Consider the following 26,904-nt stretch of genomic DNA (forward strand, 5'->3'; position numbering starts at 1 on the left):
AAGGAAATACAACTGACAGCTAAGGAAGCAAAGGAGAATGGAGCCTCTGGGTTCAACCAGCCATCCCCACTGGACCCACCTGGGAAAACACTTTGCAGTCTAGAGGGGAGCAAATGACAGGAAAATATCTTCTAACAGAACAAGAAGGCAAGCAGCTTTAACCCAAGACCACCAGTAAGATGATAAAGCATACTACCTTCCCCCCTTTACATCTACGCCCCTGTTCAGAATGAAGCCAGAGAGTCGGCATCCAGTTCCCAAATCAATAAGACAGTTGGTTTAATTACTATTGGAAAATGCTTGTCATTCCTCTGTAGCATCTGGTCCCCACTGGACCCTAATCATTTCCTTCACCTGCTCCCCCCACCGACCAAACTGTGCAGCACTGCAACTGCATCCTGGCCCATCCTCACCGTTCTGCCCCCAACCCTCACCTCCTTGTACCCCCAATGTTTTTCCCAATTAAAAAAAAAATAGGTCACTATAGGTTTTAAGCGTATGGCCTTGTGGCTGATTCTGCCCATGTGAGTTCACTTCTCAAACAAGAGAAAACAAGGCTGTGGAAACCCCAAACCAGGAGGCTGAGAGGATTTCAGGAGCCCAGGAATTTCAGGTGGAGACAGAGAGTGGGGACCAGTAGGTCTGGGGAAAGGAAAATCAGCATTTATCAGAGAAGGGAACGAAAATACATCTATGCCCTCCTGTCCTATAGTAATACTATGCTAACCACCCTTAGTGTGTAGGCTTCCCCTTGGCCAGATTTCTTATCAGGTGCCTTTGACTCGAGTATGACTCTTAGGACCCTGTGAACAACAGGTCTGAACCCTGCGCTATCTTGTACCATCTTCATCATCTCTGACACAGTGTCTATTGATTTGCCTTCTCCTATAACTGTACAAGAGTTAACAGACCACAGAAGAGGGAGGTTAACCAAAAGCATGTACATATTCACCAAAACAACAGAGAATCAAACCAAACCCACTGCAATCAAGTCAACTGGGACTCACAGTGGCGGCTCCACCGGACACCTGAACCTGTGTTTCTACAAGGAGACTGTCCCATCTTTATGCAGCAGGGTGGCTAGTTGATTCAAACCACCATCCTGTCAGCAGCTGAATGCGATACACACTGCGCCACCAGAGCTTCTTTCAGATAGATGCCCCCAAAAGCTGGTTAGCTGTGTTTGTTTTGCTCATTTGAAGAAATGTTTTGGTTTTCTGCAAAATGGGATTCTACCCCAGAAAGGTAAAAACACTGAGTTTTGTAAAACCATGATATGGAGGTAGATGAGGGGGCAACAGCTTGTTCCACAAACCTGAAATGAGACATCAAAAGATATCTCCTGAAGATGTGGAAAAAAGTGACTAATAAATTGTTTCATTGGTCAGTAACATGGTGTCACCATTGCAGGTAATTGGGAAAGTGTCCCAAACCCATAGTATGCCGGTGTTGTCGTGTGAAGGGACCAAGGTATCAACTGGAGGGAAACAGGTGGTGAACACAAACTATGAAGTATCACAGTTAGAAGCAATCCACGTAATACCGAGTGAATAATGCTGACCTGATGAATTGGCACAACAGCTACAGCACAATACTACACGCATTCAGTTGTCACCACTGCATGCAGAGCCGGTCCCACTCAGAAGTGAACTTAGAGGACAGAGAATTGTCCCCGAGGGCTTTCCTGGAGGGAGCTCTGGTGGTGTAGTGGTAAGGAGTTACACTGCCAACGCAAAAGCACGCAGTTCAAATCCACAAGCCGCTCTGCGGCAGAAGATGGGCAGTCTCCTCCCGTGAGATTTAGTTGCCTCTGAAAACACGCCAGAGGTTCCGCTCTGACCCAACCATTCCTTGAGGAATAGATTTCCAGGTCTTCCTTCCACCGAGCCACTGGGTGGGTCTGAACTGCCGCCCTTTCTGTTAGCAGGGGAGTACTTAACAATCGCGCTACCAGGGTTCCTGCCATTCAATAAAGCACATCATGTACCAAACACATTGTTCAGGATCTAGCTTTAACGTTGCACTGAGCACGAGAGGATCCGTATGGCAGCTGTGTGTGGGGTGCATTCAAAGGCAGGCTGGAAGTGCTGAGGGCATGTTCTCTTGGCATCTCTCTGCCCGCAGCAGGGCATCGCCGAGCTGGCCGGACTCCACCCAGCACGCTTGATGTCAGCGAGAGCCTCTGTGCTGGGGTTGCCCCAGGGACAGGTGAACCTGGTCAATGGATTTATTCAAAGATCAAGAACTCCTCCATTTAAAAATGCCAAGTCACTTTCCCCAAGCTCTGTGGATCCGAACTTGAGGCCTGTTTTCATCTCCATTCTTGCCCTCGGCCACCAACACTGGCTGTACTGCTTTCTAGGATGAGAGCTAAGAGTCTCCTCCTGCTTTTCTCCCTAAGTTAATGGCCCAGGCGAAGGCAGCGTGGCACCACTGTCATGTTTCTTCTACAGACGTGCCCACACAGAGAGCTCATGAGCCAGGACAGTTGTCGTGTCACCTTGAAGGCCCGAGGTGGATCCCAGTTATCAAGGTGGAAGGTACGCTTCCAACCACGTACGGCGCACTGGCATGAAAGGGGACCCTTGAAGTTGCACGTATTTTTCCAAGTGTCCAAGCCCGTTTAGCAGGTCACTAATGGACAGACAACAAAGCGGGCCCAGAGCCCAGAGTGCGACGACTGCCTGACCTGTAGAAACGCACACAGAAGGCTGTCCTGAAAACCACTTTTATTATGAGGTCAGAACAGATGAAATGCAGAGAGCAGCAGCAGCAGCAGCAGCAAGGAGGGTGTCCCTGACCCTCCACTAGTGCATGGTGACAGGGCGCCTGCCCAGGCGGCGCGTCTCCAGCCCGGCTATCAGAACCGCACTTGGGCCCTGAAGTGCATCTGTTTGGTGGCGTTGTTCTGCATTCCTGTCTTCAGCATCCACTTGGACTTCATCCTCTGCACATACTGCATGTCCCGCTCTCGCATAAGGGCTGCACCTATGGTTACAAGGGTGATAGGACATAAGGCAAGCCCAGGGCCACTGCTCATCGTGAAAGAAATCCTCAGCTCTGAGGAGAACCCATGTCGCTTGGGGGAGGGGGAAACGGAATTCTTATATTTAAAGGAGTTGCTACTTGGGGTCATCCAGCAATGGACCCTGGGATTCCCGAACACCCCAGATCACAGGTCAAACCTGTTTAGGATGAGCCTCATAGTTTTTATACTCTGAAGGGCTTATAAGCCCCAAATGAAGACATCCCACTGATCTAAGGGAATAGAAATATAGCAAAACTACAGATCAAGCCAGACAATCATTTCTGACAAGATAAAATCCCTTTCTGCTCAATTCAGGTGGCCTCACAGTGGATACGCCCCTCCTAAGAAACCATCGGTGGTCCCCTGATGCCCTCCAGGCCCCTCTGGTTGGGCTGAAGCTCTGCCCAAAGACTGAAGGCTAGAGAGCTTCAATGAGCAGCTTTAGTCATTTTGTAGTGTGGACAGTTCACAGCTCAACGTGAGTGGTGCTAATCCTCTAAATTCTTTCTTGGAAAAGCACAAGAGGAGGGGATCCTAGCCAGCCTTGGCTCCCTTCTCCAGCAGATACTTCACACACAGGGTGCTACTCGGTTCTCAGAATGGGAAAGCAGCTTATTCTCTTCTCGACTTTGCAAATGAGGACACAGAGCGGGGACATCAATTACTAATGATCATCGCAAAGCAAGCAGCCCTTGGGGTGAAGTGGTTACAGCATCTGCTGCTAACTGAAGACCCAGCAACAGCTCCATGGAGAGACATGTGGCTGCCCGGCTCCAGGAGAACAGCCTTGAACCCTGTGGGGCTGTTACTTCTCGGTTTTACAGCAATGCCATGAGTAAGAGCGTGTCTAAGTCCTGTCTGCTTTCACAGTGCACACTACTAATCACTACTCAGGGGCACTGCATTCCGCTGTGTGGCCATCAAGATCATTTCAACTTTTGATGGTCACCGAATACTGACTTTTTTAACTGTTCTCTTCTGGGAAAAGATAATGGTGATCTGCGTTTTTAAGGTTACCAAGCCAGAAACATAAAGTGTTAGGTCTTGGAGCTTTGGGCTTATTGTCATAAAGGTATGAGATGGCTGTGGAAGCTCCTAAGAAGGCACAACTTACCGACAAAGTGCTACACGAAGCCCCGCCCTCCCAGGGCCCCTCCCGACAGAGGTGAAGCCTGAGGCCAGGCTCTGAGCATCACGTACCTGCGCTGCCCTTCCAGCCCAGGGCTCGGTACTGCTGGAGGACTCTGCCCACGGCCTTCTTATTTTTAGCAACTGCCACAACTCTCGACAACCCAAAGCGCTGCTTGTAGTATCGCATCAAGGAGCGGTGACCCACTCTGGCACCTGTTTTTCAAGAGCAAGAAAGAAACGTGGAGTGGTGAGCTTTGCAAGGCAAAGCTGGGCAGCAAAGGGCTTTGCAGATCAGGAACAGCTGTGCCAGACCCAACTGAGCTCTACTGCGCCTTGCTGCAGACAGATCACAGGGTAAGTAAGAGGGAGGAGTGGGACCAGGACAAAGAAACTCAAATCACACACGGAAAAGGAAAAAGGCAGCAAGCCAGCCAGGGGACAAGCTCAGCGGCTTGTGCTTAGAGAGCATGTGCCTCCGGAGAAAGGACAGCACCAGTGCTGAAGCAAATCATAAAAGGGGGTCCCTGACAGAATGCAACACAACAAAATCCAATTCCTAACAAGGGCCAAAATTACTGCACTGATAGATCTAAGAGGGAAAAGCAAAGACAGAAGGGAAGGTAAAGAAGGGAAGCTAGATGGACGGAACAGCACCAACAGAATGGAATGAAAATGCTGACACGCCATAATGAGAACCCCCAGAACAGAGGAACCGTCTAAGAACGGTTAAAGAGCAGCTTATTCAGAAGCATGGCTGCTGAAACCCACATACTCTGGGCAGGCTGAGACATCACACTGTGAAAGGTGGAGGGCAGAGAGGGGGCCTGGAACAAGCTGGCCTGACACCGTGACTGGGACAATGTGCTGGCGCTCGTCTGCGATGTGAAGATGGAGCAGGACAGGAGGGGTTACAATCTGTCGTTCACAGGTTGCTATGAGTCATAGTTGGCTCAACAGCACCTAACATCAACAGGCTGCAGAGTGTAAATGTTCACCTAACACTGCAGAATATTAAAAAAATCAACCAATCAATCAAAGGGAAGACTCTGGGCAAGAAGGGATCCCAGCCTATTTTAAACAAATAAGTTTAAACACAAGAGCGGTCAGCTATCTTGGTCTACACTTCAGTTAGGGACTTGAGGTCCATCCTCCTCTGCTATGTGGAAATGCTCTAGTGCAAGGCTCCTAACCGGGGCAGGTACATAGGCCCCGTCCACCTCTGGTGTGCAGAAATGCTCTGTTGCAAGGTCCTAAACCCCAGGGCAGGTAGACAGGCCCATTCACCTCTGCTGGGCGGAAATGTTCTGCAAGGCTCCCAACGGGGGCAGGTAGATAGGGCCCTGTCCACCTCTGCCATGAGGAAATGCTCCAGTGTGAGGCTCCCAACTGGGGCAGGTTGACAGCCTTCGCTCCACTCTCGTTCCCAGACGACCTCTGACAACAACTGGCTATCACTGGGTTATCACGTGCCGAAGGGTATTACTGGCCTCTTGTGGGTAGAGGCCAGGGCCACTGCCAACATGTCAGAATGCACAGGACAGCCTCGGGGATTATGGCTCCAAATGTCAACAGCGCTGAGACTGAGAATCCCTGATCCTAATGCTTTCTAAATTACTGTGATCACCTGGTGAACTACAATTAAGATTCCCCAAAACCAATCTCCCTACTGCTTTTGTTCACTTAGAAAAAGCTGGAAAAACTGCCAATCAATCAGTTTTTTCTAAAAATATCTAAATTCAATCACCAAGTTGTTCTGGCATCATTACAATATATGATCATCTATTATCATTGTCTCCTATTACCTTTTAATATCAGTTTGTAGCAGGAAAACCAAAACTCACTGTGGAGCCACTCTCACCTCCTAGTGACCCTGCAAAGGGATCGGAAGTGTCCCCAGGGTTTCGAAGGCCGTCAGTCTCTCCAGAAGCACTCCTGGGGGGTGGTTGGTAGACTGGAACATCAGCCTTTCAGTTACAGCTCTCAATCACTGCACCAGCAGCTCTCCCTAACAGGTACACTCCACAGGGACCTCTGAGATGGGAATCTTTCTGGGAGAGCAATGCCCATCTTTCTCCCGTCCAGGAGCTAGTGGGCTCCAACTGTCAACCTTTCTGTTAGCTGCCTAATCCCTCAAACCCTCCCTGACCAGGGTCTCCAAATTCTAACACAGTGGAAAAAATTGTTCAAACAAGCAAACTATGGGATAAAGGCATCACTTCAACCACGAGCTTGGGAAATTCCACAGCTGAGCTAATGAACACTGAAGAAAAGGTATTTATCTGTAAGAGGAACAATGTGAGGTGACTGTTTAGGCTCAATGGGAGCTGCCCAGGTGACACAATGAATCTAGACACTAATCAAAAGGTCAGCAGTTTGAACCCACAAGCTACCCTGTGGAAAGAGAGTGTAATGGTTTGTTTCTATAAAGATCAGTCTTGGAAACCCAATGGGCAGTTCTCCTCTGCCTACAGAGTCACTGTGAGCCAGTACTGACATGATGTGCTGGTAGGCACCACTGAGTGACTTGTTGGCTCACTCACTGCCATCGACTTGGAAAGGAGTCAGAGCTGATGCACCAGCAGAATGTCAACTGCAGGGGAGGTGACTGCCCAGCTTTCTCCTACAAAGCTGCTGGCAGACCTGAACCAACAGAGGCACAACACTGGGGTTAGCAGTGCAATTCCCTACAGACTCGGGCCTCAGAGGGCCCTACTTAACGGCAGTAAGCATTTAAGGGTGAAGCACATTGGATGTCTTAACTGAGGAGTGGTCAAACTGTAGCCAGTGAATCAAATCTAGACAGCCACTGGATTTGTTACCGTAAATAAAGTTTGGCTGGAATTTAGCAACACCATTTAGATAAGGAATTCTCTCTGGCTGCTTTGATGCTACATAACGGGCAAGCTGAGTACTTGCCAGAGAGACCCAATAGCCCACAAGACCTAAACTACTGTATCCAGCCTTACAGAGGGGAAATATGCATCACTGCTGGCCACACTGATGGGCCAGACTCCAGTGACGACCAACTCCAGGTCCCATCGGAGCACAGGCTTGGAAAAGGTGGTCTCTGGACCACAGACCTGAAAGCTTCCAAAATATGCCCTTGTCAGTTTCTGTCAAGCTGATTTCCACCTGGGTGACCCTAAGTGTGCGGCACAGAACTGTTTCATAGGGTTTTTTCAAGGTTGAGACCTTTCAGAAACACACAGACTTGTCTTCTGAAGCACTACTGGGTGGGCTCAAACTGCCAACCTGTGGCTACTCAAATGCTTAACTGTTTATGTATTTACGGACTCCAAACACAAGTGAACTTTTCATGATGCTAGGATACAAGCAACCACATTACGTACCCAGATAGAACGTGTAGATACTACTTAACGTGACATACAAACCATAAAACATCTATTTCCACAGAAAATAAATGAGAAGTAGACCTATATGCACATTGTCTAGCTACGCTTTACCATTTTTACCAAACATAAAATCATCTCTTCCAAACTCTTCTGTCATAAAGAGGACACCACAAAATGCTAGAGATGACTGAATCCGCTTTTAGGATGCAGGCTTTTAACTTGAATGATAAAAATGCTATCAGGTTATTTTAAAATGACTTAGTGGTAAAGAACCGCACTGTTAACCCAAAGGCATGCTGCTCTGAGAAGGAAAGGCAATCTCCTCTAGTGCGATTTACAGCCTCTGAAAATCTGCTGGAGGGTCACCTATGGGTCAAATCCAACTCAACGGCAACAACGTACTTATCAAAAGGGAGCTGTGGGGCACAGTGCATAAGGAGCCGGGCTACTAACAAAGGTATAGGTGCCTCTATGGCAGTTCAAATTCTGCTACTCCTTGGAAGAAAGATGGACTGTGTAGATAACAACAAATTGTGGCTAACCTGGAGAAGAATGGAAATCCCAGAACACTTGACTGTGCTCATGCTAAACCTATACTTGAACCAGAAGGCAATCATTAGAACAGAGCAATGAAACACTGCATGGTTCAAAATCAGGAAAGGAGTGTGCTTCCTCCTGTACAACTTACAGCCTGTTGATAACCTGCTGGTGGATGAGCTGATTCTGAGCCTCAACGGCAATGAGAGAGACTTGTCTAAAGGGCCACCTGTTAACGTGGCGGTCAAGCTCTCAGCCAGGTCAACCCCACCAACTGCTCCACATGAGTAAGCCATGTCACGGTTTCTATAAAGATTTACAGCCCTGGAAGCCCCATGGGGCTGCTATCAGGGTCAACAAAACAGCAATGGCTTTTTCTTTAATACTTGGGAAGCCACTTGCCAAACAATTTGCTTGCTACACGGACATGGGAAAGTTGTTATTGGGTGTCATCAAATCGAGTAGGATTGTCATGACAACCCTATGAGTAACAGACCTGAAACCTGTCCTTTCCTATGCCACTTTCATCATCTCTGACACACCTGGGCCCATTGCTGCAGTCACTGTGTCAATCCATCTCATTCAAGGTCTTCTTCTCTTTCACTTTCACTCACCTACCACCTTCCTAAACAGGCAACCTCTCTCCAAGAACAGTCTCTCTTGACAGCAAGATCAAAGTATGAGAGATGAAGGTTCACCATCCCTACCTCCTGGGGGGTGAGACTGTACCATTTCCAAGACATATCTGTTTGTTCTTGGCAGTCCATGGCATATCCTGCACTCAGAGAAATAAATTTTTCTTCTGTCATCTTTATTCACTGTCCAGCTCTCAGATGCATAGCAAGTGACTGAAAAGACCATGGCCTGAATCAGGCACACTTTAGTCTTTAAGCTAACATCACTGCTCTTTGGTGTTTTAGAGAGGTCCTTGACAACAAACTTGCCGAAAGCAATAATCTCCTAACTACTGGTACCAAGTAAGACTAAATCATTGGCAGTTTCAATCCTTTCTCCATCTATCATGATGTTCCCTATAAGCCCAGTGATAAGGATCTATGCTTTCCAAATGTTTTGTACAACTATTTTGTGATCATAACCAAAAGATCACACATACAGGCTTTGAGAGAACCTTTTAAAAGCAGCCCTGATATTCCTATGTCAATGGATAAAAAGGTCTCCCTGCAGCCTGAAGGTTCTGGAAGCACAAGCAAGGCTCTCACATCAAAAGAAGGAAAAGCATAGCTTTTTTTCTATTTCCTGGAGCAGGACCGGAGGCTGAGCAAGGCTCGAGCAGGCAGCCTGGCACTGCGAGTGGGACGGCCTACTTTCACGGTCAGGTCAGGGTGCTGCAGGGCTGCAGTGACCATCACTCCACTATCATTAAACAGAAGCACAGGTCAGGAGTACAGAATGGCTCTCCTAGCCTTGGCTAGGAAAGAAACTTCACTTCACAGTCTGTGGGCATATTGTCAAGAGGGGCCAGACACTGGAAAATGACATCATGCTGGGCGACACGGAGTGGGCCAGTGACTGCAACAATGTCCCTGAGCATAGCTGACCTTGAGGAAGGAGCAGGACAGTGCAAGGTTTTGATGTGTTGTTCACAGGGTCACTATAGGTTGCGGTCAGTTCAAATCACAAACAACTCACTGCAGCTGAGTTACAACTGACTCCCAGCTGACCCTCTAGTGGATTTTCAGAGACTATAAATCGCATGCGAGAAGACTGCCCATCTTTCTCCTGAGGAGCAGCTGGTGGATTTGAACCACCACCCCTTGGTCTAGCAGATCAACTCCATATCCACTAAGCTCCCTGTAGTCAGTTCAAGAGCACTTAATAACAACAAAGCCATTAACTTTGACCTTTTTTGTGTTACATGGCTGAATGGGGTTATGTTAGCATGTGAATGAGAGAAATAGTGTCTCTGGGATGGGGATTATAGTGTGTAGACTACTAACAAGACTGGCCAGCTTCGTTATTCCAGCAGGCAGGTTGTCAGGTTTAGGGAGAGAAAATGGGAGTCTCACTACCAGGAAAGTAGCAGCAGCAGGGAGTGCAGCACAAGTCCTTTAGAGCCAGCAATTCCTTCAAGGAACTGAGACCAACGTCAGCAGAATTGGTGGAGAACGACACGAGACAGAACTGAACTAGAAATGCCACCCCACAGGACAGGAGTCCAGGACGTCCCCATGCTGAGTAGAGGACAAGGCGAGATGCCCTAATTGGTAGAGCTAAAAAAGCTAACACTTGACCCACAGACACGAGGCTGAAGGCCAAGCGTCGCGAAAACACATCTGAAAAACTGAAGAATTACATCCTATTTCCTATCTGAATTCTACCTGTTTCCTATTAATTTCTCTGACAAACCTCGTAACCAAGAACATGGCCTGGAAGTTCTGTTTGGGCACTGAAAGAGAACGGTGGACCCAATAGTAGGGCACCATCACTGCTGAGAGGGATGTGACACCAGGACTGACGGGAGACAGTGGAGGAATGGGAGGGAATGTCTGAGGGAGAAGGTGGAGGAGAGGGAGGGAATGTCTGACAGGAGAAGGCGAAGTTGTGGGAGGCACGTGTGATTTCATGAGAACTGGTATCTTACTCTTAGTGCTACAGATGGAAACGCCTTTCCTTTGTGGAGGTTAGAACTCCCACCTGCATGCCAGGCAGAGCTGTTTTAACAGATCAGCATGTATGTATTTCTAAACGGCAACTGGAGACCTGTCGTACTGGAAGCTGGTTTTTTTTAGATGTCATTGAAAAAGGCTTCCACGATTCAAGGTCTTGTTTTCTGGAGACTGGCTGGCGGGTAGCGGAAGCACCTCATCTCCAGCACAAGCAAGTACAACATGCTTAGAACAGATCAACCTCGAGGTCCTCCGCAAACAGTATTTCTAGAACACTGTGACTGCCCAATAAATAACAGATTGGTTAGGCCAGAGTTACAATTGGACCACAACTGAGCAATCTATCTTTCACTACAGCAATAACCATCAACTCCTCTACTTAAACAAACAGCCTTTTAAATAATGGCAGCAGATAATAAAAGAATCTCAAAACTTCGAAGTGAAATTTTCCTTCAAGTTAAACTGTGCGTGTGTCAGGGACCTCCCAGCAGTAGGGAGTTAGCAGCATGTGTCTTTCTCACCCTGCAGATACCCGAGCAGCAATGAAGTGCTCCGGGATGAAGGCCCAGCGCCCCCTGCTGGACATTCTTGTCACTGGCTTTGAGATCAACCACTGGAGGATTTCACTAAACTCCACAATCTCTTCCCACTAAGACTTACAGTCTTGGAAACTCAATAGAGGGTCCATAGAAAGTTGGAAGCAACTTAATCTTACTTTACTAGACTTAAAAGTACCAAAATGACCGCTTTTGAAACCAGTTTAAGTCGGACTCAACTGCTGAATCTGTTCGGTGCCCTCGAGTCAAGTATGACTCACAACCACAGATGTGAATCTCTCCTGTCCTGTGCCATCCTCACACTCCCTGACACACTAGGGCCCATTGAGGCAGTCACCGTGTCAGTCAGTCCACCTGGATGAGGCTCTTCCTCTCCTTTGCTGACCCTCCAGTGAGGGGTTTTCTTCTTGAAGACTTTAAGAACAGCCTTTCTAACAACATGCCCCAAATATGTGAGATGAAGCTTTATTATCTTTGCCTCCTCTGGTTTCACCTTCTCCAAAACATAGCTATTGTTCTGGCAATCCATGGGACTTCCAGTGCTCTTCTCTAACATCACAGTTCAAACACATCATTTTTTCTTCTGTCATCCTTATTCTCTGTCCAACTCTCAGACCCACAGCAAGTGACTGAAAAGATCATGGCCTAAATCAGGTGCCCTTTAGTCCTCAAACGAACATCACTGGTCCTCAATAATGTCGAGAGGTCCCTGACTGCAGACTCTCAGGGCACTAAGTCTCCTGATCTATTGCCTGCTGATACCAACACTCAATTAAGTACTCCAAAAAATTCAAACCTCTTGCCCCTGAATCAGTTCCGACCTATTGCACCTCTGCAGTACATTTCCAGAGTTGTAAATGTTTATAGGAGGAGACTGGCCATCCTCCTCCAGCAGAATAGCTGGGACATTTGAAAGTCTAACTTTGATTTAAAATATATCTACATTTCCACCTGACCAGCTTGTCCAAGTCAACATCATGCTAGTAATATTCACAGCAACCCAGCCATACAGCTGAGCCTAACTGAAGAAGTTTCAGAATAATCCATTTATTCACAGATAACTGGTGTCAGATTAAAACACATTTAAATAATGTTTATTTAGAGATACCACACTCTCTGTCCTCACAAAGCCCCAGCTCAGTAATGGAAACAGAGGAGAAAGTCAATGACCTAACAAGTCTCGCTGCAAGTGTGGCTCATTTCAGATGTGATACGACTAAAGTAGAACCAATCAAAGCCACTGTCACTGAGCCTATTCCAACTCAGGATGCCCCTTGTCAGGTTCCCAAAGCCAGGAATCTTCATGGGAGGAAACCGTCCTTCCTTCTCCCTCAGCAGCTCGTAGTTATGAACCACTGACCTTTTGGTTAACCGGCCTTTTGGTCAGCAGTAAAACACTGCACCACCAGAGCTCCTTGGTGAAAGAAAGTATGGGTGACACTAAAACTGTGTGTTGGTCTAGCTGGAAGAACTTCTAGAATCCTGGCAGGTTTTAATTCACCAAGAAAGCCATGTTTTCTTATTATTTAATGCAAATTATACTCTAGGGTCTCAGCACTTAAATCACCTGTGAGGGCCCCTGGAGGCAGCAAATGGTCCATCCCTGGGTGATGTTTATTAGTGACTCTCCTCTAGGTCACAGGTACCTTTTAGCAACTACAGCTGACCCCACAAAGATGCATGCATATGTGAGCAAACACACACGGACAAAAGCATGTACGTGCCTCACAGATGACTGCAGGAAACCATGGCCTTTCCCTGGGCGGAGACTGCACACACCCACAAACATTTTGCATGCCTTAGCTAAGGGCCCTCGGTTCAAGGCTGTCTGGCTTCTGGTGGGTCCTTCTGGAGCCTGCCTAAAAATCTAGCATTTCACAGTTCTCAAACAGTAAGCTGGTTACCTCTTTACGGCTCTGAGGTTATTACTTAACACCAACATGGATTAACACGTGGACCGTAACTGTGAGTCAAGAAACGGAGGCTTTAAAGTGAAGAGACACTAGGCCCCTAGCTGATCTCGTTTCACTTGCTTTAATCCTGCACTGCAGGCAAGGCCATCTCCTCCAGCAGCGACGGCTTTGCCAGTGCTTTTCCACACCAATAGCGGCACCATTCTCTCTTTCCTGGACTGTCACAAGCTCGAGAGAATGAACTCTGCTTTCCTTGTCAACACTGCCTCCAACCCTTCTGTGACACAGTCACCCGAAGCTTTTCTGACGTGTATGCACTCCTTGTGAAGAATTTATTCTCAAGACGGCTTTTCTAGCCTTTGAACTTGACTTTGCCATGCCAAGGGCATGTCAGCCCACCCACAAGACTGGCCAGTCTCACCGTTAGACTGAGTGGATCCAGTAGCAGAATCAAGAGAGCTTCCTCACCATTGAAGCAGCAGCAGCAGCAAGAAGAGAATGCAATTCATCCTACAGGACCAGAGTTAACAGCCAAAGCAGGCAAAGCAGAGGACCAGAGCACTAACATGTGATGGAGCTCCCTTGGGACTGCTATCCACCCCAGAAAGAACCAAAGCCAAACTAAGAGCTTTATCCAACTTTGCGGGACAACTGGGTGTGTGGGGAGGGTAAGCCAATATTGGCAGGACTGAGAATTCTGCAACACTAGTCTTAAGCCTCAAGGATGAAGTGCCTGTGAGCACATTTTGGATGCTGTCCTGAATGAATTTCGCCATTAACCTGGATTATAACCTGTTAACCTCCCCAATGTGGCTCTGTGAGGTCTGTGAGCTAGCCATCAGATTCTGGGTCCAGTAAAGCAGTAAGTTTGATGTAGAGATGAGTAGAGTTACGGGAGCTTGGAGGACATGTCTGACCTCATGGGAACTGGTTTTGTGTTGTTTATGCTACTGACGGGGGCAGTACCTCTTTGTGATGTTGGTCAAGGTCAGACATGGCCGTCCCCACATGGCCCTCGCTCTTTTTACAACCCCAAACTGAGATGAAATAGAAACAGTCTGTCCTCAAACATAAAGGGGCAGACAGGCAAGCATGTTAGTGATCACACACAAGAGAGCAGGATGTTATGACAGCTATGGAAGCATCATGGGAGCCAGGAAGACACCCGGTGCCAGCACGTGGACAGGAAAGGCACCCAGGAAGGTGCCGATCAGACAGCCACAACAGGTGTAAAGGCCCAGAAGGGGACAACTGTCAGCAGGTGGTCAGAAGAAAAGCCCAGAACTCCTGGAGACCAGATACTACAGAAACTAAAAGTCATGATTATGTTAGAAACCATATTCTACTGATTATCAGGGGACTAGATTGAAAACTCAAAACAGGAAGCTTTTGGACAAAGAGACAGAGAGAAAACAAACACACAAAAATATTCAAACTGCAGTTTAGGAGGTGTGCTTAGTGACTGGAGGTGGCAAAGAAGAGCGGGTCCTACGACGACACCCAAGCCTTCCCCTTCCGCTAAACTCAGAAAAGTGCAGCCTGGAGGAAGACGTGTTTTCTAACTCACGACTCACTAGTATGTTAAACTTTTCCAGTCCCTGTAGTAATAGTACCAATTGCTCTTGAATCCATTCAGACTCAAAGTGGCCCCAGGTACAACAGAGTAGAATGATGACATAGGATTGCCAGTGCTTGACTTTTGAGAATGAAATTGTGAGTCATTCTCCCAAAGGCCCACCTTCTGAGGCTGCTGTTGTTAGATACATTCAACTATGACTCACAGCCACCCCTACGTTGTTAGGTGTCACTGAGTCAAGTACAACCCACAGCTATGCCTATGAACAACAGATCTAAACCTTGCGCTATACTGCACCCTCCTCACCATTTCGGAACATTTAAAAAATTTTAAAAATCAATTTCAAGTTCTATTCCGAAATACAATGGGGTGAGTGATAAGATAATATCCCTGTGTTAACATGATTATTTTTTTATACAAATATACACCTAGAGCCAAATCTTGCATTCCAAAATCTACCAAATAGGAAATTAAGATGCATTAATGATAACTGGTGACTGGAATGCAAAAGTGGGAAACAGTGAAGAAAACTGTTGGAAAACATGGGCTTGGCGAGAGAAATAAGGCTGGAAATAGAATGACTAAATTATGTATTTACAATGATTTATTCATTGCAAATACTTTTTTAAAAAGAAACAAATGACAACTTTACCTATTGATCTCACCCGATGGGCTGCGTAGGAATCAGATTTGATTAAATTGTCAGGAAATCGTGGGAAAAGCTCAGTATCAGCTGTGAAAACTGGGCCGGGGCGAACTGTGGTTCAGATCATCAATTTCTCATATGCAAGTTCAAATTGAGTTCAAAGAAAATGAAAATCAGCCCACAGGAATCAAGATATGATTCTGAATCAGTTCCACCTGAATTTCATGGTTATCTTAAGAATAAGTTTGAGACACTGAACACCAATGATGGAAGACCAGATGAGTTGTGGGATGCTATCAATGACATCAACCATGAAGAAAGCTAAAGGTCATTACGAAAACAGAGGAGAAAGAAAAAACAGAAATGGATGTCAGAAGAGAATCTAAAGACTGCACTGGAGCCTCAAGAAGCCAAAACAAAAGGAAAACAGGTCAAAGTAAAAGAAATGAACAGAAGATTTCAAAGGGGAGCTCAGGAGGACAAAGCAAAGTATTATAATGGAATGTGCAGAAAGCTAGAATTGGGAATAAAAAGGGAAGAACTTGCTCTGCATTTCTTGAGCTAAAAGAACTGAAAAACAAATTTTAGCCTCCTGTCGCAATAGTAAAAGATGTTACAGGCAAGGTATTGAATGACCCAGAAAGCATCAAAAGAAGGTGGAGGAAATAGACAGAATCACTGTGCCAGAAAGAACTGAGCAACACTGAAAAAAATTTCAGGATACAGATCTTGGGCAAGATATTAAATAGGCCTACATGTACCAACTTGCAAAGTTACCTTAAAGAAAATGACACATTAAATAAAAAAAGCCAAGTTGTAGAATAATCCCTGGAGTAAGCAAGCCCTCATCACTCTTCTTAAACATGTGTGGGAAAAAAATGTCCCTGTCCATGTCCACCTAGAAAGATGAAGAGAGCACTTACCAGAAGGCAGAATCAGCTCCATCGTGTCATCATCGTATTCCACGTTCCTGTCAGAGGGAAACGCCTCAGCCTCCTCCGTGCTGTCCCCTTCCTTGTGATCAGGATAGCTACTCCTGTGAGGGTGAAATGGCAAAAACACAGGCTGACACCTTGAATATACTCAAATGTATCTGTACACATGGCAAACCCACAGCTATTCAAAAGTGGACCACCAGGTGGGAGGTCTTTAGGGAAAATGGAAGTGCAACTGTGATCACTCACCCAGGAAGGAAGCCCACATATAGAGGACAAGGAGAAGAGCAGAGAGGCAGGGATTCAGCCCCTGTCATGGAAACCATTATAAAACAGGTTCCAGAATGCTGCTGCCCCAGAGAACTTTCTGTGCTGAAGAAATCATTCTATACCAGCTTCTAAAGGTAAGGACTCTGAAGCTCTGTCTCATGTACTTTAGACATGCTGCCCAGAGAGACTGGTCCTTGACCTTGGAGAAGGACATCATAGTTGGAATAGTGGAGGGGCAGAGAGGACGACCTTGGAGAAGACGGATTGTCACAGTGACTAGGGCAATGAGGGCAAGTGTGCAGGAGTGAAACTGACTCAGAACAGGGCAGGGTTCAGAGCTCTTGTACATACAGGGTCACTACGAGCCACAGACGACTCAACAACAGGAGCACATAGCAACTGGGCACTGAAATGCAACTGAGGAATTTTATCTTTAATTAAATAACCTCATGGTTACACCTAGTGATTACTATTCTGGATGGTGCCTTTCTAGAAGAATCCGTGTTCCTACAACTGTTGACAAACTCAATATTCATGTACACACAGAAAATTATCAGAAAAAGCACACGAAATTTAAAGAGAGGAAATCCAAGAGAAAAACGAACTGAAAATTTGAACAGACGTTTCATATAAGATGTCCAAATGGCCAATTAACATATGAAAAAGTTCCAGATGCATTACTCATCAGCAGCATTGCAAACTAAAACTACAACCACCACACCCCCACCAAAATGGCTGAAATTAAAAAAGCTTTGAAATAGAGGCAGAACTTTCTATAAGTGTGGAGAGCCAGACTGGCAAACGATTTGATACTCTCTTCTAAACGGAACGTACGCATACCCTCTGGAGCAGTACTTGAGCATGATGCAGAATTGGGTAAGGTTTCGATCAACTCGACAGCACATAACAACAGGTGTACACCTCATACATCTGTGGGCATGTGTTCAGCAAAGCAGGACACAAGCATCGCCAAGGAGCATTATTTGTAAAAACCCCAAAATAGAAAGCAATCAAACATTCATCATCTGTACATTGTTGTAATCCACTCAATTAGTCCAGAATCACGAAAATGAATGATCTGAATGAAATGTAACTGTTGTTTGAAGTGGCTGAGTCAGTTCTGACTCACAGTGACCGTATATGACTTAAGGGTTTCCCGGGCTGTAATCTTTACGATAGCAGATCATTTTATGTGAGCAGGTTATTTTATGAGAGTAGGTCATTTTTCCTGAGAAACCAAGTGGTAGGTTTGAATCATTGACGTTCTGGTTAGCAGTCAAGCACTTAACCATAATGAAGCCAGATCCCAAAGAGCATATTTTAACAACAGGCAAAACTACGCTATGTGGTTTGAAGTGAGGATAGTGGTTCCTGGGGAGCCAAGAAGGGAGGAGCTGGGAGGACGGGCGGGGACACAGGAGGGGAACAGTAATGTGATTCTTGATCGAGGTGCTGTTTACCTCTCAAGAGCTCAGTTTAAGATTTTACAGAACTGCCTTATGGTCAAGCGCTCATATATACACTTGTCTATACATTTCTCAAGCACTGTATATCATATACAATGATCATCCGACTCAAACTGGCCAAAGCTGGTCCCTCTCATCTCACTAATGGCTAGTATGTCAATATTCATACATTCCATTTCACTTTTAACAATTTCTAGTTTTTCCACATTCAAGCTACATACATTCCATGTTCCAATTATTAAACGACGTTTGTTACTGTTTTTCCTCATTTCAACTGACATCCAATCAGGCCCTTCCATTATACCATTATAACAATCTTCATTCCTCTAGTGTACATAGAGTTTTCAAAGGCCTGTTATTTAAGAAGTAGATGGCCAATGCCGCTTCCTAGTCTGTCTTAATCAGAGAGAGCCACTAAAACCTGTCTACCATAACCCTTTGGCATGTGATACACCAGTGGCATAGCTTTCAGTATCACAGCAACCCCAAGTTATTTCAGTACAGCAAACTGACTGAGAAGTGCTGTGCCACTGAGAACAATGTTCTCCCCAAATACAATTAATACCGGGTCCCGACTGATTTAAACACAAGAGGCTTCCAGCCCACAGCTAATTGTTAACTAAATCAAACAGCAAATAAGCTTACACTTTATTGCTAAGAAAATAAAAAATGATCAAGTAATTTATACCTGACCTTCAATTAAATTAAAATAACCTACCCTCCAGAACCCAACTAACACAGGAGGTCCCAAAAAGAAACTTATTGCTGAAGACCAAGGAATACAGCCTTGATATGGATTCTACTTCAATGTCAAAAAAACCAAAGATTCTTACACTGGACCGAGCAACAGAGACTGAAACTGTGAACAGCTTCATCTTCTTAGATCCACATTTAACACCCTTTGTATTAGCAGTCAGGAAGTAAGGAGATGCACTGCACTAGGGAAATCTGCCATCAAGGGCCTCTCTGAATTACTGAGAAGTAATGATGTCAGTTTGAGGACTAAGGTGCGTCTGATTCAGACCATAGTCTTTGTGATTACTTGTTATGCATTTGAGAGCTGGACAATGCATGAGTATGAGACAGAAGAAGAATTGATGTCTCTGAGCTGCAGTGTTGGAGAAGGGTATTGAATATCCCATGGACTGTATAAAGAATGAACAGGTATGTCTTGGAGAAGGTACAACAAGAGTGATATTTGGAGACAAGAATGAAGAGTTTTGCCTCACATATTTCGGGCATGTTGCTAGGAGGGGCTATTCCTTGGAGAAGGACATGATGCTACGAAGGGTAGAGGGTCGGTGAAGGAGAGGAAGACCCTCAAACAGGAGGACTGACATGGTGACTACTGAAATGGGCTCATGTGTGTCAGCAAGTGTGGGGATGGCAAAGGACAGAGTTCAGATCTTTTGTTCACAGGATTGATATGAGTTGTTCTACATCTGATGGCACCTAACAACAACTATACATTTTTCTATTACTTGATAAAGTCTGAAGTCCTTGCTATCTACATAAAGCTGGAAAAGGCTCGACCTCTCATCATATACAAAATTCAACTCAAGGTGTGTCAGAGACCTACAGGTAAAAGTCCAAGCCATAAAAATCATAAAAGCCAAAATGGGACCAAGGTTAGGTGGTCTAGCCTGTTGTATAAAGAGACTGACAAATTTGGCCAGAAATGCACAATCAGAAGAGGATAAAATTGATGAATGGGACCTTCTAAAGAATAAATCCCTGTGTGCATCAAAAACTTTTCCCAATAGGGTGAAAATAAAACCTCCTGATTGGGAAAAAAACATTTGGCAATACCATCTCAGTCAAGGGTCTCATAACAAAAGTTTACAGAATATAAGGCTTCTATAAGAAAAAGACTGATAACCCAATTACCTACTGGGCAAAAGACACGGAAAGACTTTTCACAGAGGAATACATCCAGATGACCAACAGACACTTGAAGAAATGCTCTAAGTCACTGGCAATAAAAGAGATACAAATCAAAACAACAATGAGATACCATCTCACTCCCAAGTAGCAGTCGCAGAGTTTAACAGGACAGCAAGTAATAAACATTGGAAAGGATGTAGAGAGATTTGGACACTCACATACTGTTGGTGGGACTGTACATTGGTACAAGCACTCTGGAAGGCAATTCGGCATTTCCTCAAGAAGCTGATTATAGATATTCCATATGACCTAGCTACTGCCCTGTTAAGAACATACTCTAAGAACATTATAACTGAGACAAAAATGGAGATTCACACACCCATGTTCACAGCAGCATTAGTCACCATCACAAGAACATGGAAACAGCCCAAATGTCCAACCATAATCAAATGGATTGAAAAACTGTGGTACATTCATACTACGGACTACTACTCAGGAGTGACGATTTCAAAAAATACTGTAAAACTTAGGAGGGACTGAAAAGTTCATTATGCTATCGCTCGGCATAATGATCTAACTCAGTCTCAGAAGGACACATACTGTGTAAAACCATTACTGCAAAAACAGAAGTCTAACTAGTAAAATGGATATGGGGGATGGGTAAGAGCAGAGGGGTGAGAATAGGCAGGGGGGAATCACAGAGTTATACTATTTAATGAGTGAAGGGAGGGAGTAAAGGAAATGGGAAAGAACTGGCAGGGATCTGAAAAGATACAATGGTGGCCATAATTCAAAGAGCATTAATTTTATAAATCACAAAATATGGGAATGATTGATGGGAATGAAATATAATGTGAATGAAGGAAAATGTGAAACACCAGGTATACAAATTCTGTATGCAAACCAACATTAATTTTTTAAAAAAAAAAGATGGAAGGGATTTAGTCATCCATAAAAAAAGAAAAAAAAGTCTGAAGTCCAAAATCAGAAGTTAGCTAGTTACTAAAAAAGGGTGGAATTAGAGGCAATTTCTCTTTTTAAATTGATGTAATACACATAGAAGTGCTCAAAATAGTAGACAGCAGGCCAAGTAAACAATAAATGTCAGCTTTGCATGTGAGGGCTTTCTACCTTTCAAGTTTCCTGAACCTTACCAAGTTTTCCTAAGTGTAAAAATAATTTCATACTCGTGGTCAGCACCACTTTGGACAACTAGGTACAAGAACAAAGCTCTATAGGGTCCAACAAAGCATCACTTAAACATAGGGAAAGATACTAGTTTTATACTTTAATTCAGACCAATAGATGGATAAATACTCAATAAATAATATGTCATACATCAGTATGTAATGTGTCAAACGGCAGCAAGGGCTAAGAAAAACAAAGCCAAGCAGAAGGGACAGGGTGGGTTTACAAAGACAGTCAAGGAAGGCCACACTGGGGTGAAATTCACACCAATATTCAAGGAGTGAGGGCTGAGGCGTGTGAACATCTGAGGGACATGAATATAGAAAAAGATTCTGAAAAAACACAACTGATATGAGAATAGCCAGAAATCCAGCCAGAAACAGCTGGGTTGTATCATGCAGGGTATTAATGATCCTTAAAGGGACTTTGACATTGACACGGTAAAACGGAAAGCCATGTGAGAAGCATTTCACAGGAGCACTCGAGCTGAAGTGTTGAGAAGAAGATGCTGCGGGTAAGAAAGTAGGGAAAGGAGCCAAGGAAGAGAATGAATGCTTCAATAATTCAGTTGTTAATAGCACTGGAAGAGGTCAGATCTGGAGTCATCTGAAAGCAGATGTAATGGGACGTGGTAACAGAATTAATATAAGCCTGTAAGGAAATTGTCTGCAAAGTTTCTGGTTTAAATGACTGGAAGGACAGGGTTACCATTCACTAAGAAGTAGGCTGGGGTCTCAAAACTCAAACTCACGGCCGTCTAGTGTGAACTGACTCATTAACTAACCCTCCAGTGGGTTTTCAGAGGGTGTACATTGCAGGTGTGGAGACTGTCCGTTTCCCAATGAGCAGATGGTAGATTCAAACCACCTGCCTTTGGGTTAGCAGCACAACTTCTTATCCGCCAGGCTGTCAGAGCATGTGAACTTTACATTCTGCTCTAGACCCTCAAGTAGGGAACAGAAGATCTAAATCTGAAGCTGAGGGGAAGGGGATAGTAGAGATACAAATGTGGGGGTCACTGACACTGAGGAGACAGACTGGCTGAATGAAATCACAAAGAAAACGAGTGTGGAGAGAGGGAGAAAATGGAGCCCTGAAGCTCTACCAGACAGCTCCTGCTCACAGCCACTGGACCCAACAACCCCAGCCAGCCACTTGCTTTAACCAACTTATTTGACTACAGTAAATCCAGACAGTGCTAAGTACTGTGTCCAAAAAGAAACCTAAGAAGGATAAATATTTTTACTGGATGTATTGCATTAGGAAAGCCTGCTGCCGGGGCCTCTCCAAATTACTGAGGGCCAATGATGTCAGTTTAAAGAGTAAGGTACATTTGATTCAGGATATGATCTTTTCAACCCCTTGCTATGCATCTGAGAGCTGGAACATGAACAAGGATGTCTGGAGCTGTGATGCTGGAGAAGAGTACAGAATATTCCACAGACTACCAAAAGAACAAGCGGTTAGGTCTAGCAGAGTAAAGCGAGAGTCCTCCTTGGAGACAAAAATAGTGAAGCTTCATCTCACTATTTTGGGTATGTTGCTAGGACAGGTTATTCCTTAGAAAGGTAGAGGGGCCAGCCAAACAGTGCATGTTCATCAATGAGATGGGCAGACACGGTGACTGTAGCAATGGGCTCAAGTGTGTCACAGATGATAAGAGTGGCACAGGAGAGGACAGGGTTCAGATCAGATCTGTGTTCAGTGTTGCTGTAAGCTGTACTCGGCTACACCTAATAATAATAATCAGCTAGCAGAAGAGACTTTCCACCCAGTATCTACTCGGTGGTGGTCTCTACTTCTCCAATCCTAAATCTACTACTAATGCTAGGAAAACCACATATCCCTAATCTGCAAAACGACAATTTCATTTCCTACTGCAAACCACAGAGATACCTAAAATCATAGAAGTCTGCAAATTCCAGAGCCGCGTCACCGTCTGTGAAGAGCTTACAGTGGCTCTTGTCGTTCATGTGCGCCTGGACGGCCTCCGTGGAGTAGAAGGACTTCCCTTTCTCGTTGCACCACAGGCAAATCTTCCCAACGCCAACTTTCTCCCCTGGTCAAACGATACAGGGAAAAGTGTGAGGAAGGCTTTCAGCAGGCAGGTGAGGCCTCACCATTTCTCTCCACAGTTCAAAAGCATTCACCAAGCTTTTGATTTTCACAGAGTAAGAAGGCAATTCGCTCAAAGGCTGATTAAAACATAGAACAAACGCTGAGAAAGAGAACCATCATATTCCCTTAAGTTTCCTTTTCTCCTTAAAAATAAAACTACTATACTCACCCAAATACCTAATCAGTCCTTTAAGATCTGAAAGATATTCTATATCAGGAATAAAGAAGCTGTGGACTTTTGTCATATGAGCCACATTCTTCATCAGGGAGCAGGAATGATGAGAACAGAACAGGCAGTCAGTTACAGGGATGGCGCCGAGGGGTGGCTGCGTCTCAGCCCGTTCCTCCTCCTCCTCCTCCTCTTCTTCGGCATCTTCCATCTCCTCAGCATCCTCACACTCCAGTTCCTCATCAGAATCCAGATCTTCCCAATCTTTAACACAAAGAGTTGATAAAAACAAAGACAGCTTAGGAAACGTGGCAAACACAATCAAAGAGTTCACAAAGATTTATAAGGAACAATTCCCAAGACATTCCTTCATTACACTTTCCTTTCCATATCTGGGAAACTCCTTACAGAGTCTTTCTTCTTTCCTATACCAACTAGAGGGAGCTCTGGTAGCTTAGTGGTAAGGAGATGCACTGCCAACCCAAAAAGCAGCAGTTCAAATCCACTAAATGCTCCACAGGAGTAAGATGGGCAAGCTCCCGTCATGTGATTCACCGTCTATAAAAACCTGCTGGAGAGTCACTGAGTTGGATCTGACTTAATGGTACATAACAATATACCTCCTAGCACTTAACCCAGGGCTGAGCACACAGCTAAGTGGCCTCATATCTGAGTGGATGACAACTTTAAGAAAACTGGTAAAATCGCACCTGCATACATTTAAGAGGAACGTGGGAGTACTGGGTAGGGGAGGTGCTTTATGAACTCATACAGTATCAGTGAAAATGGGATCCAAGATGAATGAAACCAAACCTAAAACCAAGTCACTGCTACAGACTCAATTCTGACTTAATCAAGTGAACCACTCCAAGTGTCCTAGAATGTAAATGGTTGCATAAGCAGACTGCTGCAGCCTTCCATGGAACAGCTGGGAGGGTCAAGCCTTCGATAGCAACTTGAACCTGGCCCCTCTGGGGTCCCCTCAGGGGCTGCTGTCAACAGTCCATAGGAATGGGAGGCACACATTTCAGTGTGTGAGCTGACTGTGAGCTCTTCACTATTTTGAAAACCAAGTGCAAATCCATCGTTCCTGGAGATTCACTAACCGACCCCACTGTTGCAGCATCAGTTATGACACAAAGCAAACTCTGTGGCCGAGTGCTTTAGGGGTGTGCTGCCAACCACAACGCAGGTGGTTCAAATCCCCCAGCTGCTGAGTGGGATAAAGATAGATACTCGCTATGTAAATTACAGCCTCTGAAACCCACTGAAGGGTCAGTTGTGAGCAGGAGCTAAATCCACTGCCGGTAACAACACTATAGAAACATCATCTTTCCTAGGAGACCCAGCAGAGCAGGTGGAAGATACAGCCAGCTTTCCCACTGCTATGTACTGTCCACTCAGAACCGACCCACAGCTGACCCCCTCCAGCGGGTTTTCAGAAGCTGTGAATCACAAGGCCGGGAGCCCTGGCTGCTGACCTAGTGGTAAGGAGCTGACAGCCAACCTGAAGGCAGGCAGTTCGAACCTCCCAGCTGCTCTGCTGGGAGAAGGATGGGCCTTCAACCCCCCCTGTGATTTACTGCCCCTGAAGACCCACTGACGGGTCAGCCATGAATCGGATCCCACCGGGGGACACACAGCAAGTTCTCTCAATCATCTGGGGGCCAGGGTGACTGTCCATCCTTCTCCCCTGCACCTTCCCATTCGCAGGGTGCCCCTTAAAGCACTAGGATCACAAATCCCAACAGACAGAGGGTCCCCCTTGCTGGGCACCATCGAGTCACAGCCGACCCGCAGCTGACCCTCCTGTTGGGCTTTCAGGACGGCGGGAAGTCGCCCGCGAGGAGAATGCGCAGCCCCTGGCGGGGTGGCTGGAGGGACTCGAAGAGCGGACCCTCGTGTTGGCAGCTAAATGCCTTACTACAGGGCCACCAGGAAAATCAGGCCGGGTGCCAGTGGGGGAGGGTCATCGCCCTTAAGTGGGGGCCCCCAACGTATGTCGGGGTGGAAGGGCTTCCCCGAGTTTCCTACGGGAGACTTCCTGGCAGCAGCTCGCCAGGCCTTTCCTCCGCGGCGCCCCCCGGGAAGCCAGGCCTTTCCTTCGCGGCGCCACACCCCCCCCACCGGCAGCCAGGCCTTTCCTTCGCGGCGCCACAGCCCCCCCGGCAGCCAGGCCTTTCCTTCGCGGCGCCCCCGCCCCGGGGAGGTCTTTACCGTCTCCGTCCTCGTCCTCCTCGCCCTCGCTCTCCGCCCCGCGCTGCTTCGCCAGCTTCCTCGCCTGCTGCTCGAACCACTGCACCCGGGGCGGCTTGTCGGCGGGGTCCCGCTCGTGCGCCCCGCGGCCCTCGCCCACCGCCCTGGCCGCGTCCGCCGGTGCCGGGGGGACCTTCCGCGGCGACAGGGACGGCTGCGCCTTGATGGCCTGCTGGATGGCCGCGTTCATGGCATCCTTGTCCACGCTGTCGGCGCCCAGCCCCTTCTCCAGGTTCTTCTCGTTGAGCATCTCCACGCGCCGGCTCACCCTCTGCACCGCCTTCTTCTCCAGCTCCACATGCCGCCGGGACCGGAGGTGGTTGTCGTAGGCGTTGAACGAGGCGAACTTCTTGCTGCAGACGGTGCAGTAGGTGGCGGTGCCCTTGCTCTCCTGCTCCGCCACGGCCCGCTGCGCCAGCACGCGCTCCTGGAAGCCCTCGGCGGTGACCGGGGCCATATCGGCCACTTTCCGCCGCAGGTTATAGCGATGCCAGTCCGTCTTGTAGTGGGCCCGCTGCATCTCTGCGTCGCGGAACACCACTCGGCACGTGATACACGTGTACGCCGCCATGGCAGGGCGAGAAGTAAGCGGCGACCCTGCGAGAAACCTGGTGACCAGTGTCCCGTACAGCCGCTCACAAGAGAGCTCGCCTCCGCGGGCTCTCAAGCCTCAGCCCGAATCTACTTCCTGACACTGTCTGAGCGAACTTCCGGCATGAACCGGATATTAGTGGCAGCTGGGCAGGAAGTCCCGCCCCCGAGCCGTAGGCACGCCCCATAGAGGCTTGGCAGCTTGTAGCCAATCAAGAGCGGCAATTGTGCAATGTTTGTGACGTTTGACGTGATTGGGGCAGGCACTGTCCGAGAATCGTGGAAGTGGGCGGGGCAGCGGCGGCGCGGGGGCGGAGCTGCCTTAAGACTCACGGTCGCGCGGGGGCGGAGCTGCCTTAAGACTCACGGTCGAGGGGCTGTGACTGCGGCGGGTCTTTGAAGAGTCTGTAACTGGAACGTGAATTGGCTCCTGCTGGAGTGTCTTCGACCCCAGAGTCTGACCACCAGCTCGAGTTCGTGAGCCTCCGGAGTGAGGAGCGTGCCATCCGGGCGGAATTTGATCCCCGCCTCTGCCCTACTGAACTGTCCAAGCCACATATGCACTTGTTTTGTTTTTGTTTTGGGGTTTTTAAAAATATTTTAATTTATTTTTCATTTCAATGAACATCTATTTTTTTGGAATTCCATTCATTCATTGT

General features: G+C 46.6%; 1 protein-coding gene across 1 annotated transcript; it reads right to left on the reverse strand.

Annotated features, from left to right (window-relative positions):
• Positions 1-2,860: 2,860 nt before the first annotated feature.
• On the reverse strand, positions 2,861-26,225 carry ZNF622 (zinc finger protein 622). The gene is made up of 6 exons (XM_006895011.1): positions 25,616-26,225; positions 23,399-23,662; positions 23,008-23,170; positions 16,292-16,404; positions 4,229-4,372; positions 2,861-2,988 (listed from the first exon to the last, which is right to left on the reverse strand). Exons 1-6 carry the CDS (start codon positions 26,223-26,225, stop codon positions 2,861-2,863), a joined length of 1,422 nt encoding a protein of 473 aa, XP_006895073.1.
• Positions 26,226-26,904: the final 679 nt, after the last annotated feature.

Source organism: Elephantulus edwardii, unplaced genomic scaffold, assembly GCF_000299155.1.
Source record: "Elephantulus edwardii isolate Elephantulus edwardi_28Jun2011 unplaced genomic scaffold, EleEdw1.0 scaffold00153, whole genome shotgun sequence".
Lineage (NCBI taxonomy): Eukaryota > Metazoa > Chordata > Mammalia > Macroscelidea > Macroscelididae > Elephantulus > Elephantulus edwardii.